This window comes from Notechis scutatus, chromosome 1, assembly GCF_049901735.1.
Source record: "Notechis scutatus isolate UNSWTSFEM ecotype Mainland chromosome 1, rNotScu1.2, whole genome shotgun sequence".
NCBI lineage: Eukaryota > Metazoa > Chordata > Lepidosauria > Squamata > Elapidae > Notechis > Notechis scutatus.
Genome location: NC_142009.1, coordinates 207,547,936 through 207,562,851, shown reverse-complemented (window position 1 = coordinate 207,562,851; position 14,916 = coordinate 207,547,936). Strand labels below are relative to the sequence as shown.

Genomic DNA, 14,916 nt, shown 5'->3' with positions numbered 1-14,916 from the left:
AATTGTCCCGTAATGTGCTCTGAAAACTCATTATCAACAGCTCTTTTGCAAGAAATGTTCATGGATTAATGATAAAATACTCACCACAGAGTAATTCATCACTTCCATCTTCACAATCTTTCTGACCGTCGCATACCCAGGAAATCAGAATACATTTACCACTAGGACAGCCAAAATAATTTTCTTCACATGTATGCTTATTTCGAACTTCAGTAAAATAAAAGAAGCAATGTATTTCTAGTTATCATGGAATCTTAATATAAATTGTACAAAAACAAAAATGGCAGTAATCAATAGGGTTCGTTATTATGAAGAAAAATATTTTCCCCAATTACCTGGGCATTTTAATTCATCTGAATAATCTCCACAATCATTAGATCCATCACACAGCCATTCTGGTAGTATACAAAGTGAAGTAAAGTTACAGCTAATAAATCCTGAAGATTTCACTCCAAGTTTATAGAAATTATTGCAATCTGTGTTATCTGAGAACATAAAATGTAATTATCATATATTATAATATATTTTTAAAAGTTCCATCTCATCACTGGAATTTATCATATGTTGTTCAATTTATTTCCCATAAACATTCTATTGCCTGCCATTGATCAAACACAGGATGTATTCTTATCATGTTCAATGTACTCAAGTTTAATTGAGCTTATTGTTTGTATAAAGTCTGCTGCATTATACACTGCTCAAAAAAATAAAGGGAACACAAAAATAAGACATCCTAGATCTGAATGAATGAAATATTCTTAGTAAATACTTTGTTCATTACATAGTTGAATGCGGTGACAACAAAATCACACAAAAATTATCAATGGAAATCAAATTTAGCAACCCATGGAGGTCTGGATTTGGAGTTACACTCAAAATTAAAGTGGAAAAAAAAACTACAGGCTGATCCAACTTTGATGTAATGTCTTTAAAACAAGTCAAAATGAGGCTCAGTAGTGTGTGTGGCCTCCATGTGCCTGTATGACCTCCCTACAACGCCTGGGCATGCTCCTGATGAGGTGGCAGATGGTCTCCTGAGGGATCTCCTCCCACACCTGGACTAAAGCATCCCCCAACTCCTGGACAGTCTGTGGTGCAATGTGGCGTTGGTGGATGGAGTGAGACATGATGTCCCAGATGTGCTCAATTGGATTCAGGTCTGGGGAACGGGCGGGCCAGTCCATAGCATCAATGCCTTCGTCTTGCAGGAACTGCTGACACACTCCAGCCACATGAGGTCTAGCATTGTCTTGCATTAGGAGGAACCCAGGGCCAACCTCACCAGTATATGGTCTCACAAGGGGTCTGAGGATCTCATCTCGGTACCTAATGACAGTCAGGCTACCTCTGGCGGGCACATGGAGGGCTGTGCGGCCCCCTAAAGAAATGCCACTCCACACCATTACTGACCCACTGCCAAACCGGTCATGCTGGAGGATGTCGGAGGCAGCAGAACGTTCTCCACGGCGTCTCCAGACCCTGTCACGTCTGTCACATGTGCTCAGTGTGAACCTGCTTTCATCTATGAAGAGCACAGGGTGCCAGTGGTGAATTTGCCAATCTTGGTGTTCTCTGGCAAATGCCAAATGTCCTGCACAGTGTTGGGCTGTAAGCACAACCCCCACCTGTGGACGTCGGGCCCTCATACCACCCTCATGGAGTCTGTTTCTGACCGTTTGAGCAGCCACATGCACATTTGTGGGCTGCTGGAGGTCATTTTGCAGGACTCTGGCAGTGCTCCTCCTGTCCCTCCTAGCACAAAGGCGGAGGTAGCGGTCTTGAAGCTGGGTTGTTGCCCTCCTATGGCCTCCTCCACGTCTCCCTGATGTACTGGCCTCTCCTGGTAGTGCCTCCATGCTCTGGACACTACACTGACAGACACAGCAAACCTTCTTGCCACAGCTCGCATTGATGTGCCATCCTGGATGAGCTGCACTACCTGAGCCACTTGCATGGGTTGCAGACTCCGTCTCATGCTACCACTAGAGTGAAAGTACCGCCAGCATTCAAAAGTGACCAAACCATCGGCCAGAAAGCATAGGAACTGAGAAGTGGTCTGTGGTCACCACCTGCAGAACCATTCCTTTATTGGGGATGTCTTGCTAACTGCCTATGCTTTCCCCCTCCTGTCTATTCCATTTGCACAACAGCATGTGAAATTGATTGTCAATCAGTGTTGCTACCTAAGTGGACAGTTTGATTTCACAGAAGTGTGATTGACTTGGAGTTACATTGTGTTGTTTAAGTGTTCCCTTTATTTTTTTGAGCAGTGTATAAAATACAAATTAATTATACATGAAGTACACATTGGTCTGAAGTGAGAAAAAACAATAAAGTATTATACACATGGAATAAATAAATAAATTAAAAAACAGAGTCCCTTACTGCAGTTTTTCTCATCCAAAGCATCTAAACAATCCACAATCTGATTGCATTGAGCTGATTTTGGAATGCAAGATCCATCTAAACAGCGGAATTCCATTGAAGAACATCCAGAAACTATAATAAAAAGAGGGTATTTTTAGGGGCGGGAGAAAAGTTAAAGAAAAAAAAAACACATGTTGCACTAATGAGGAGATAAATATATTTCTATATATGTTTCTATATATACATATGGTTTTAGACATCAAATTACTGCTGATCCCAATATTTTGTATTTAGATAACCTTCTCAGATTATTAACTGGCCCTAAAGTAATAGTTACTGATTCCATGTTATTTCATCCCATAAATGTGACATTATGTTTTTTTGAAAAAAAAAATTACCATATTTTTAATGTACAGTTACTACATTGAGCAAATAGTGAATTACAGTCCTTTCACCAAACACCCATTCCAATTAACATATTAATTATAGTTATTTTTAAATTTGTATCAATATTTAAAGTATTATTTTTAAAAAAGTACCTTCACAACCTGTTTCATCAGAATTGTCACCGCAATCATTTTTGCCATCACAAATTTGATTACTAGATATACAGCGCCGATTTGAGCAAGGCTTAAATCCTTTCTGACAGCTTCTATTTTCTTATAAATTAAAACAGAGAAATAGCTTTTGTCATTTACACAGCATTATTACAGTTGAAATGTTTAGGCATGCAGACATGAATCAGTAGCTAAAAGCATTACGTAAAAAAGAAGATATGGCAAGAGAATCAAATGGAAGAAATGGACATGTAGTGGACTGACTTACCACAATACAATAATTTCTCATCAGACTTGTCCTTACAATGAGCTATGCCATCACAGGAAAGTTGGTAATCAATGCACTCACCATTTCCACATTCAAATTCAAAGTAGAAATTGCATGACGTGTTTTTAGCTGAAAAGAAGAAAATGTATTCACTTCAAAATTAATGGCATGAAAGCCAATTGCAGTCTCAAAAATAGGAGATATGGCTGAACAGGAAGAGGTATTCTTGAGGCAGGAAAACTAGATGGTATCACTTTTCATTTTTCACAAAGAAAATGTTAAATTTTGTATGAACTTTCCCTCTATCAACATGGGACCCAAAAATGAAGAAGGAGAACTTGTGCTGATATGACAACTTAAATACATTGTAGTTATGTATTTGAATCATTTCACATTCTATTTATTTAAGACAGTCATTTGGGAACATGTGGAGATGTATGTATATAAAATTGTGTGGAAAAGGTACAACATGTAGAATATGGGAAGGGTTTTGTTTTAAAAAATTAAATGGTTTCATGATTATTTTGAGACGAAAAAATGCATTACTTTTGCATCCAAAAATGAATATGCAAAAATACTGTATTTGTTTATTTGTCCTGAAATGTTTACGTTCATGCATTTTAGTTTATTATCTACATATGTTTTTAGTTCCTTAGCTGAGCTAAATGATAGGTAATTTTGCTATAGGTCATGCCCCAGATTAAACACCTATTGTATTGATCTCTGCCCATACTGGTTTTACTCTATCCATATTGATTTTACACAATACTGAAATCACTTTTTTTTCAATAAGTGATCCATGAACAGACTCCCACCAAAGTTTCATCTAAACAATCTGACCATTTGTATGAACTGTGGGCTTTTCATACACATACCATTTATATTTTTACTGGAATCCCCTAACAAAGGATTTGTTCAAGAAACTCCAGTAGAATCAAAAGCTTTTCAGAACCCAGAAAAGAATCCAAGCTGGTTATAGAAGAAGCAGAATCTAATGGTGTTATATTCTGTATTGAAAAAATGCAGGGAATTGTTCCCAAAGAATTGCGGAAATGTTCAAATGCATACCTGTTTTCAAGTCATTGCCTAACTAGCTAATTAATTTTCCAAATATCTTTGCGGCAAAATGTCCCAATTCTTAAATGTTGTCAACATAAGATAGATCAGCTAACTATAGTATCTTGTGCATGACAGAACACACACTATTTCAACAGTATTCAGACAGATTTAATTCAGTCTAGTAGTTTGCTTCCTCTGTGAAATGGCTTTCATTTCTGAGAAACAATCCACTGATTCCTTTGTTAACAACCAATTGAATTGTTTTTATTTCAATTTAGATTGATTTTATTCCAAAACCTATTATTATATTTGAGCATTGACAATGTATCTTTGCTTAGGCACCAAGAAATCTTATGGATGTCAGCTTAACTTGAAGGTCAATCTAAGATGTGCTTGACTTCCAAGGCTTCATAATGCTTTCTAGCATAACCTCCCAATCTTTTCTGTTGCCAGGGTCACATTTACAGGATCAAAATCCTATTCTCCCTGTCTCTTAAATTCTTTACTTGCCTTATTTTTGTATCCAACCTTGAAACACCAGGAAGTATCTGATACTTGTACATTTTTTGTTCAAAACTTGCTTTCTTTCTTAAAGTGATTTGTGCCCAATGAATTTCTGGTACTAGTTCTCAGTTGAACGGTGTTGTTGAGCAAAGAACTGAGAGGATTGTGGGTCCAATTATGAATCAGTTCAAACTACTCTATATTTAAATTATATTTTCTCCAATCTTGGCTACATCTCATTCTATTTTTTTAAACTTGCTATTACACTGTATCTGAGTGCAAAAGAATATATCATTCAACTTGCAATTTTTATAGCAAAATATTTAAGGAGCCTTAACAAGTTTTAGCTTCTTTTTGTCTCATTTTTAAATTCATAACTATAAGCCATGAACCCACAGAAAATTTCTGACACATGTTTTTCTACAATTAACTGTAATCTATCAAAAGGTGAACACCTTTGTGTTTCCGTTGCTCTGGAACAAGAAAAGGGCCTTGATGCTCCATTATTAGTTTCCTTTCCTTCTCCAAATTATTAACACCTTGTTAATGCCACTAGAACCTGAATTTCCCAGTATAGGTATTTCCACAACTTCTTCTCACATGTTTATTTTGCAAGTGTTATATTTCTGCCTCAATTATCTTCATGTAGTATGCTGCACAAGTGTACATTCCATTTGTGGGTGAAACGCTTTGGTATGATTCTATTAGAAGTGTTTCTATTAGCAAAAGCTGTTATATTTTATACAATGGGAAACTGTCTCACTCTTCACAGGCTCGCAGTCTATTTCAGATACTCTCTAAAGATTCAGAGCAGATTCAAAGAACATGCAGGGATTGTAGACCAAAACTGCCATTCAATTAATGCCTTTGATTTATGCAAAGTTGGATTTTACTTAATAATTCTGGATTTCAATTATTGTTCAAGCTATTTCTCCCCATTTTTGAAGTATCTGTTTTCCATCTCACTGCAGTTCAGAACATAAGTCTCTGTAAACCACACCTGTATAAAGATGCATTCTTTCTGTGGAAATGAGAATGCAGGGAAATCATGCTCCCTATACAAAACACATCATGGGTTCTAATGTCATATCAATACACATACATATGGAATTGGAATAATTCATGAATTATTTCATGAATTGTCAGTTAGTGTTCAAGAGCCAAACTGAAACTGGTACTGGAATCAGAACTGGAAACTAAATGGATGGCAACCTGGTGAATCAACAGAGCAACATTTGTTTTCTAATTCCTTTGTTCACATGGACAATCTTATGCATGATTTGAAAAGTTATATAATACAGGAATGTATATTTGTTTCCTAACAACCAGCATGTAATAAATTTATGTCAATTAAGCATTTGAGTACTCTTGGGAAGTATTAATGCCTGGTTATGTTGCCAAGTTAATTACAGTTTTGAACTTACAGCAAATCAGCTCTACACAGGATTATCTGCAGTGTGTTATGGGTCTAAGTGTGACAGTTTTAAGGCTATATTTAAATAAAATGTTATTGTTAAATACTGATATTTTAATTAGATTCACTTGGAACTTGGAAATCAGGTATCTGTCCATACAAGATCAATTGAGCCCTAAGGGTATAATTTTCACAGCTGTTTTAAGTACACTGCACTACAACAATGTCTACAGTCTTAATTAACGTGTTTCTTATCAGTATAAATCATCTGAATGTCCCATTCACTTTTAATTAATGTTGCCAGAGAGGGGCAGCTTTGTCATAAAAAAATGGCAAATTATAGTATAGTGACTGTAAATTAATTTATTGATGAAAATTTGCTTTAGATCAATTCAATACTCAATTAGCAAAGTTTATAGCATTTAATTCCCAATGCATTGATATGCTCCTTAAAATATCTTATTGCCGTAAAATACATAAAGGAGCTATGCACAACTGCATACAATAATTTACCAGAAGATGGGATCAAGAAATTGAAGGAACATAATTGGGAGGGAGACTAGAAGAGAAATGTTTTCTTCTTCCTCAAGGAAAAAAAGTTGTTTTTATGGATTTTTTTTTTGTATATGCGTGTTTGTGATTTTGTACACTTCCCTGAATCCATTGGAGTTGGGTGAATAATAAATTCAAATAAAAACAAAAACAATATGAGAACAGTCACCCTATTGGGGAGGAACGCAGCATATACATTTAATAAATGAATGAATGAATAAATAAATGAATGAAAATGGAATGCTGGATATGATAAGCCTTTAGTCCTCTACCAGTACCAGGCTTCTCATGTTTTTCACAATCTTCACTATTTATATTACTTCTTCCTTAACTGAATAAAAATTCAGTTTCATTCACAACCCAATACTTATGACAACAATCATTCTGGATGTCCATACTTTTTATTGGGTTAGTACAGGAGTGTCAAATTCAATTTCATTGAGGACCACATCAGAATTGGGTTTGACCTTGGAGAGCTGGGATGTGTGTGGCCATGGTGGGCGTGGCCATGGTGGGTGTGACATGGGACTGCATCTCCGCAGACATAGTTTATAAACTTATAAAAATAAGGAGACATACATTTCTGTGATTTTGTTTTTTTAATACTTACCTGATCTACTTGATCACCTTATTATGAGAGACACCAGATCAAGAAACTGATTTCATAGGAAGACTAGAACTATAAAATTGTTGACATAGGCTACAGTAGCAGAATCCTGCAAGCCTAAAAGCTAAAACATTTTATAACCTTCTGAGCCAAGGACGGCCTCCTGGACCACTCTGGAGGCCCCATTTTGGGCCTGTAAGGCCTCCTGGGAGACTCCGGAGGCCCTGTTTTGGGCCTGGAAGACCTAGTGGGTGACTCTGGAGGCCCTGTTTTGGGCCTGGATGGCCTCTTGGGCAACTCCAGAGGCTCCATTTTGGCCTGGACAACTCCAGAAGCCAAAAATGGTTGCACCCCATCCGCGTCCCATTTTTGTTAGCAGAGGATCGTGGGCCGATCGTTTGCTATTTGCAGACCGGCCCCACGGGCCAGATCTAAGCACCCTGCTGGCCGGATCTGGCCCACAGGCCTTGGATTTCATACCCCTGGGTTAGTAGATAAACAGGTAGTATCATGCAAACTGGAATACAATCATTATTTTTTTTTTGCTGAAAATGTGTAAGTTGTGTATCAAAATTCATATGTTAAAAGAAATATATGCAAAAATGAGTACAAATTTATATAGATCTTTCCTTCCCCAAGTAAGCTTATAAGAAATGAAATATAACAAAACTTTTGTCTTTCAGTTCTGTTTATGAATACATTTGAATTTTGAAAACTTAAGAACACTTTAAAAAATCTGTTGCTGACAGAGGAGAAGATGAAAGCTAAAATATACAATTTCCTTCTGAATTTTAAAATGGAAGAAGAAACTGTTAAAGAAACTATGATAGCCTGGGCAAAGAATTTTGGGTATCATATCGAATTAGAATATTGGGAAAAAATGTGGGGGGGGGATTATAAATTAACATTGTCAGCAGCATACAAATAAAATATATATAAAACGTTTACCATTGGCATCTACCCCCTGCTAGACTGGCAAAGATGTTCCCAACCAGAAGCCCAGAATGCTGGAAATGTAAAAATAGTCAAGGTACCTTTTTTCACATGTGATGGATATGCCCGGAAGGCAGGAGATATTGGACTAGAATTTAAAAATGGCTAGAGGAAATAACGAGCCAACAAATTGAGTTTAGACCTGAACTTTTCTTGCTAGGGATAATAAGAGGAGATTAAAGCAAAAGAAATAAATATATTGTTTTGCATATAACTACTGTGGCCAGAATTGTATATGCACACGACAGTATACCCTCCAAAGGGATAGCGATAAAAAAGATTTTAGACTGCACCAAGTTGAACAAGCTTACACTAGAATTAAAAGATAGAGGTGAATCGGAATACTATTTGGACTGGGACGCATGGTAGAGTTGGTTAGAAATAAAAGTAAAGATTAGTAATGTAATTATTATGTATATATGAGTATCTGCGATGCTGAGGCATTGTAAAGAGTGTATATATGTTATAAACTGTTGAAAAATGTTCAATAAAAATATATTTTAAAAAAATCTATTGCTACATAGGTGAATCTATCAGAGTTGTTTTCCCAATATATTTTTTAAAACTTCCTTTAATTCTTTCCATTCTGTTTATGAAGAAACTTGTGACATTTTGGTTAGCTTGAATTTTTTTAGTCATGGTTAATGCTAAAAGAAAGAGAGAGGAAGGATGAATTACAATTGTACTTACACACACATCTCTTATCATCTGTAAGTATGCGGTCACCCCTACATGAACAATTAACATGCCCATCAGGTGTCAGGAGACACAAGTCATGACAGCCTCCATTCATTTGGGCACAAGGGGATAATTCACCTGGTGGGGAAAATAGATTGTATAACTAAAACAAATAATACATTTGCATTGGAACAGTTTGTTTCAATATTTATGCTCTTTTAACATAGCAAGGCCAATACATTACATAGTATGACTACATTTTGGACAAATTACAGTTTCCAGAAAATTCTTCATGGATTATATATAGTATGTACAACACATTGCACTAATCCACTCAGAAGTAAGTCTTCATCAGCTCCTGATCCAGGGATGGTGCAATTGTTACACAAAATGAAGTTTTGCAAAAGCTCTCTTGGTCACAGCTACAATCTACAGGTAGTCCTCAGCTTACAACCAGTCACTTAGCAACCATTCAAAGTTACAATGAAACCTGTAAAAGGGCACTTATGATGGAGATCTGAAATTCTGATAATTTCCTCCTCTCTGTAGTCACATGATTGCAATTTGGATGCTCGGCAACATTGCTGCATTTCACTTAAGACTGTGGTGTTTATTTCACAAAAACTGTTGTTTGCTTAACCACCATAAAAAGGTCACAAAATCAGGTCAATCATATGACTGACCCATTTTATGACTTATGACTTATGACTGCAATGGGCGGGCTCCATTATGGTTATATTAAGGACTTAAGGACTACCTCTACTCTTTAAATAGGAGCCATGAATCCAGAAGAATACCCAGATTGTACACTGGTATTGTTTGTTACCATATTCAGAACCAATGATGGACTCCTAAACTGCATAGCCACTTAGTCTTGTCAAGTTTAAACTGAAGCTTATTCTTCCTTATCCATGGAGACTAGTCCCACTGAGACAAAACTTCCACAGTAGCCCTTGGTCAGCTTTGTGAGGAGATATAGAGCTGTTTATTCTCATCATATTCATGATACTTCACCCCACACTGATAGATGGCCTCACCTAGTAGCTTCATTAGGATTTTAAATAAGAGATCATTGAACCCAAGCCTCCCCTCCCCCCACAAAATAGGACTGTATGCTAGATCTCTGTTTTTCTATAATTACAAACTAAAAATTGTGGAAAGCAGAAGAACCAGTGCAAAATTGGGACCTCTTCCCAATCTTTGGAGTGGTCCAGAAGGATAGGGTGACTGAAGTATTAAAAACCACAAAGAATAAAGGAAACCCAAGATGGACACAACATCCCCATCCCACTTCCATCAGAGGCAATCCATATAGACGATCAATGCCATTTTGGTTCTGTGCCCAATATGAAACCTGACTGAAAAGGGTGCAGATAATCAATTTACTCCAGGATTCTTTGAAGCTGCAGTTCAACCACCTTCTCAACAACCTACCCTATGAAAGAAAGAATGCAGTTGTTTTTCAAATGACTACTTCATAAAGACAGGGTAAATCACAGCCTCTTTAAACAGTAGTGGGAGCCCCCCCCCACCACCACCACTTTCAAAGATTCAGCAGTGCAAAGATCATCCATGTCATCTCTTGGAAAATGTTTACTAACCAGAAGGTACATGAGCCCAACACAAAAATGGATGAGTTAACTATGCCAATAACCCTATTCACGTCATTAAAATCAACAAGATCAAGCTCAACTCAGATAACCAAATCAGACTGAACCAGTCACTTCCATGGAATCAGCCTCAAAGCCAGAGTCAAGCCGGAAGCAGACCCAAGTGACTTTATTTGACAAATGTCTCACATATCTCTCATAGAAGCCCTGAAGGAAAATCTCCAATTCAACATTTCTCACTTTAACTGGATCACTAGGCAGCTATGTGTGGATACAATAAGGAAGAGAAATACTGATGTTTTACTGCCAGTACAGCTGGAAGGTAGGTCCTAACAACAACTCTAATTTGTGTTTGGTCAGGTTTACTCATTATTGACATCCAAAAATGCTTCAAACATTGTTCCAGAGTTTCCTGCATTTATTTCCCTTAGTTCCTTGTTAAAGCAAGGAGCTAAGAACCTGGGATCCATTAGAAGATGCCACATTGTGATGATTTGCTCCAAAGCCCTAACCCTAGCAGCCTCTTCATTCCAAACAATGGCTCAGAATGTGAAGAACAATCAAAAACTCACTCTAAAAACCAATGGGATCCATTAGTCATTTGGGACAGACCAGGTGAATAGGTTTAACTTCTCTCTAATTGGAGCACCACCAAGGGATCCTAGAGCAAAGAGAATGTATTCTAACTATGACACAGGCAAATGTTAACCATTATATGTCAGTTCCACTGCTATCATGGTGGGAATAAACTCCTGAACTATCTCAGATTTCATACCCCCAAACAAGGCAACTTGAAATTTTCCAATATCATAAACTTAGAGAACTTGACTGCCAGCCAAGCCAAAGAATCAGGGCGCTTAAGCAGGGAGATAACAATGAAGCAGGAGGTTAGTATGGAGCAACAATAATCTATCAGAAGAATAACTCTTTGAAAATAAAACACAAGAGAAAGAGTTTGTTAAGATGAGGATAGATAGATGATAGATAGATGATAGATAGATAGATAGATAGATAGATAGATAGATAGATAGATAGATAGATGACAGACAGACATGTATGCATACCTATTTTTGTATGCACATTTTTATGTATGTTGATCCCTCAAAATAATGTGTTGATCAACATAAAATACCAATGTGTTTCTGGATTAGGATATACAAAATGAAAAAAAAGTCCACAAATGATGTCTGAAGCAAAACTAGATTGCATGCTAAACAACAACTTACTATTCTGGTAGGAAAGAAATAGCTGACAGGCAACTGAAGACTGTTCAGAGACTGAAGAGATAAAATATTATCTGTACCAAAGAGTAAATATCAGGAAATACTCTTCCTTTTTTCTTCATCAGTGTAACCATGGTAATCTAAAGCTCCCTATGAAATTTGCTAACTTCCTTCCACTACGGTAAAAATAAGGAGGCTTCCAATGTAAGAGTATAGATTTTAATTATTTTAGCAGAATTATCATCAATAAATAAATAAATATGAAATAGATATAAATTATATTGCAAATAAAAAGACATGGTTAAGTTCCAAATTTGAAACAGGGATGAAATAGTTTGATGAATTTATGTGATTTGCATGGTAACAGGCTTTTTATTTAACATCAAAATTTGCTAATTTGAAGGAGGATTTGAATATGAGATGAAATGTCAGTTCATTAAGTGAAATGATTGATTAATTTGGACCATAGTTGGAAATAATGAAAGCATACCTAGTGAAAAATGTTAAAAACATCTAAGATGACCTGATAAGTGCTAATTATAGAATCAGTAAGTAAATCAGGTAGGTTGAACCAGGTGGCAATTTTTAATTAAACATTTGCCCTTGTTACTATGGCATTATAATATGTTGAATATAAGGATACAAATTATTTTGTTAGCCTGCTACCTTGAGCGAGAGATAGGTAGATGGGCTTTTCTGTTGGAGTGTAGCCCCACCAGCCAATGGGTATTGCAAATAGTTTTCATCAAAATTCCCACAGATTTCACATTTCAAGCAAGGGACAAATTTGAATACTTTTTCAAGAGAACTTGCTTTCTCATCCGGAAAAATAACTATTTGAAAACTGTTTCAAATTAAGATTGTTACTTCTGCGATAATTATGTTTTCTCTATAATAAAATATATATATCTAAAAGAGTAGTATAATGAACTGCAAAAATAATCCTTTTACTGATTTTTTAAAAAAATATCTACCAGTAAAGAAATACTGATGTTGTACTTGGTAACTTACAGCTGTTAGTGTCATTAGCAACAGCTATGATGCCCATAGGTTGATGTGGGATATCAGATCTAAGAATTTTTGTATCTCCACCTGTATATTTATTGGATCGCAGTATAGCTCTTCTCACCCAGTCTGTCCAGAAGATCCAAGCATCGTATACAGCTAGACTGAGAAAAGTGCCAGGTCCAGATTTGACTATCACCTGATTCAAAAAATAAAGGGATTAATTAAATGTAAAATTATCTATTTTTCAATATTTCTATTTTATTTCTAATTAATGTGGAAATCTTCATAGTGAAAGAGTTTTTTGATGCTAAATTAAATTAATTGAACATCACTAGAATGTATAGAATAACAAGGTCAGATAAAAAGAAATGATAGATAATGGTTCAGAATACAGCTATTTTTTCATCAGTATCTCATCATGTATTTTATCTAGATTGAATATGGAAGCACTTCATCTGTGAAGTAGAAAATTTATCTGTTTTAAGTTTAAAAAATACATAATGAAATATCAGCTAATTAGGGAAGACTCAGAAGTGGGAATGAATTAAATAGAATTCCTATATTTGAAATCTTTCCCATTTGCTCGTTACTACTGGTAAAATGAACCCTCCATCTTGAGGGTATGTAAGTCACACTTGAATGGGAAACTACCTCATGTCATTTACTTACTCTGCCTATTAAAATGTTGTGTACCATATTTAATACATGTAGTCTTCGACCTATACCCATGACGGAGCCTGACCATTACAGCCGTATGTTGTGATGGCCATTAATTAAAGCATCTCACCCAACTTTATCTTTTTGTTTTTTGCAGAGGAGGCTGGCTGATAAGATGTGAATCTCAGTTTTCCTACAGAGACTGTAAGGCTCAGGGCAGCCTTGTGCTATTTTCCTAGAAAGTAGCACTTCTCATGATACTCTATGGGGCATTTGTTTGTGGAAAAGAACAGAACAGAATAACAGAGTTGGAGGGGATCTTGGAGGTCTTCAAGTTCAACCCTCTGCTTAGGCAGGAGACCCTACACCACTTCAGACAAATGGTTATCCAATATCTTCAGTGTTGGAGCATTTATAACTCCAAGTGTTGGAGTTTGGGAAGCCTCCTTAAAAAAACAGAGCCCCGTATAGTCTCACAAGAAGTACTACTTGCTAGGAGAATAACATGCAGTTGTCAAAAGGCCGGCAGCCTCCGTAAAAAATATGAAAGGTAATTTTGGGTGCTGCTGGGCCCTGGATCTGGCTGAGGAAACAGGTTGAATCCTGCAAGTAGGCCAAGGCCTGTAGGCTGTAACTACCCTCCGCATGCTGGTAGCTTCTTTAGGGTCCCTTGTGTGGCTGAGTGAAATCCTGAAGGGCATAGGATAGCCTTGGGAGGCCCTGATAGGACCAGACAGAATGGGAGGGAGAAAGGTGGGGGGTTGTGCTGCTGTATCCCTGCAGTTGGTTATAAGGGTGAAACATGGTAGGGAATTGCAATGGCCATAACTTTGAACTTGGGTCGTGTCTTTTTTTTGGGGGGGGGTATGTCATAACTTTGAATGGTTGCTGACTGGTTGTAGGTTGAAGACTTCCTGTATCTGTTTTCTAGGATCTCTTAGGAAGCATTGTATTCTGTTAATACAATAGGGCATATACATAACTTTTGGGATATATAAGGATGAAACTACATTGTGCTTTGTATTTAAAATTCACAATAAAATTATATTTCACATGTGAACACCTCAATAAAATAGAAATAAAAAATATTATTATTTGGTCATTATTATACAGAAATTAGACAAATATGTCAATAAAAAATCAAATTGTGCTAGTGACATTAAAGGATAAAAATTCGTAGCATTAGCATTAAATAGATTTATTATAACAATGAGAACCTCAAATGCCTCCCCACAAACTTAAAATAGAGAATTATAGTGTGTTCACATTTGAAATGTTCCTATATACTTTGTACCATTTCTCTAACTGGCCTTATTGGAAAAAAGTTAAGTACCTTTTCAGTCATCCAATATTTTTCCATTCTATTATCCATCTAGATATTATTATTATCTCTTTTATTAATTACACTCAGTCAATAAC

At 36.3% G+C, this 14,916-nt stretch overlaps 1 protein-coding gene across 1 annotated transcript in view; it reads right to left on the bottom strand.

Moving 5' to 3' along the window:
• LRP1B (LDL receptor related protein 1B) overlaps positions 1-14,916 on the bottom strand; it is a 702,645-nt gene that overhangs the window by 121,210 nt on the left and 566,519 nt on the right. Inside the window, exons 44-50 of the mRNA XM_087955711.1 lie at positions 12,844-13,036; positions 9,012-9,137; positions 3,193-3,321; positions 2,907-3,026; positions 2,386-2,499; positions 336-485; positions 85-207 (exon numbers count right to left, since the gene is read on the bottom strand). Coding sequence (XP_087811837.1) covers positions 85-207; positions 336-485; positions 2,386-2,499; positions 2,907-3,026; positions 3,193-3,321; positions 9,012-9,137; positions 12,844-13,036 — 955 coding nt within the window. The remainder of the gene's footprint in view (positions 1-84; positions 208-335; positions 486-2,385; positions 2,500-2,906; positions 3,027-3,192; positions 3,322-9,011; positions 9,138-12,843; positions 13,037-14,916) is intronic.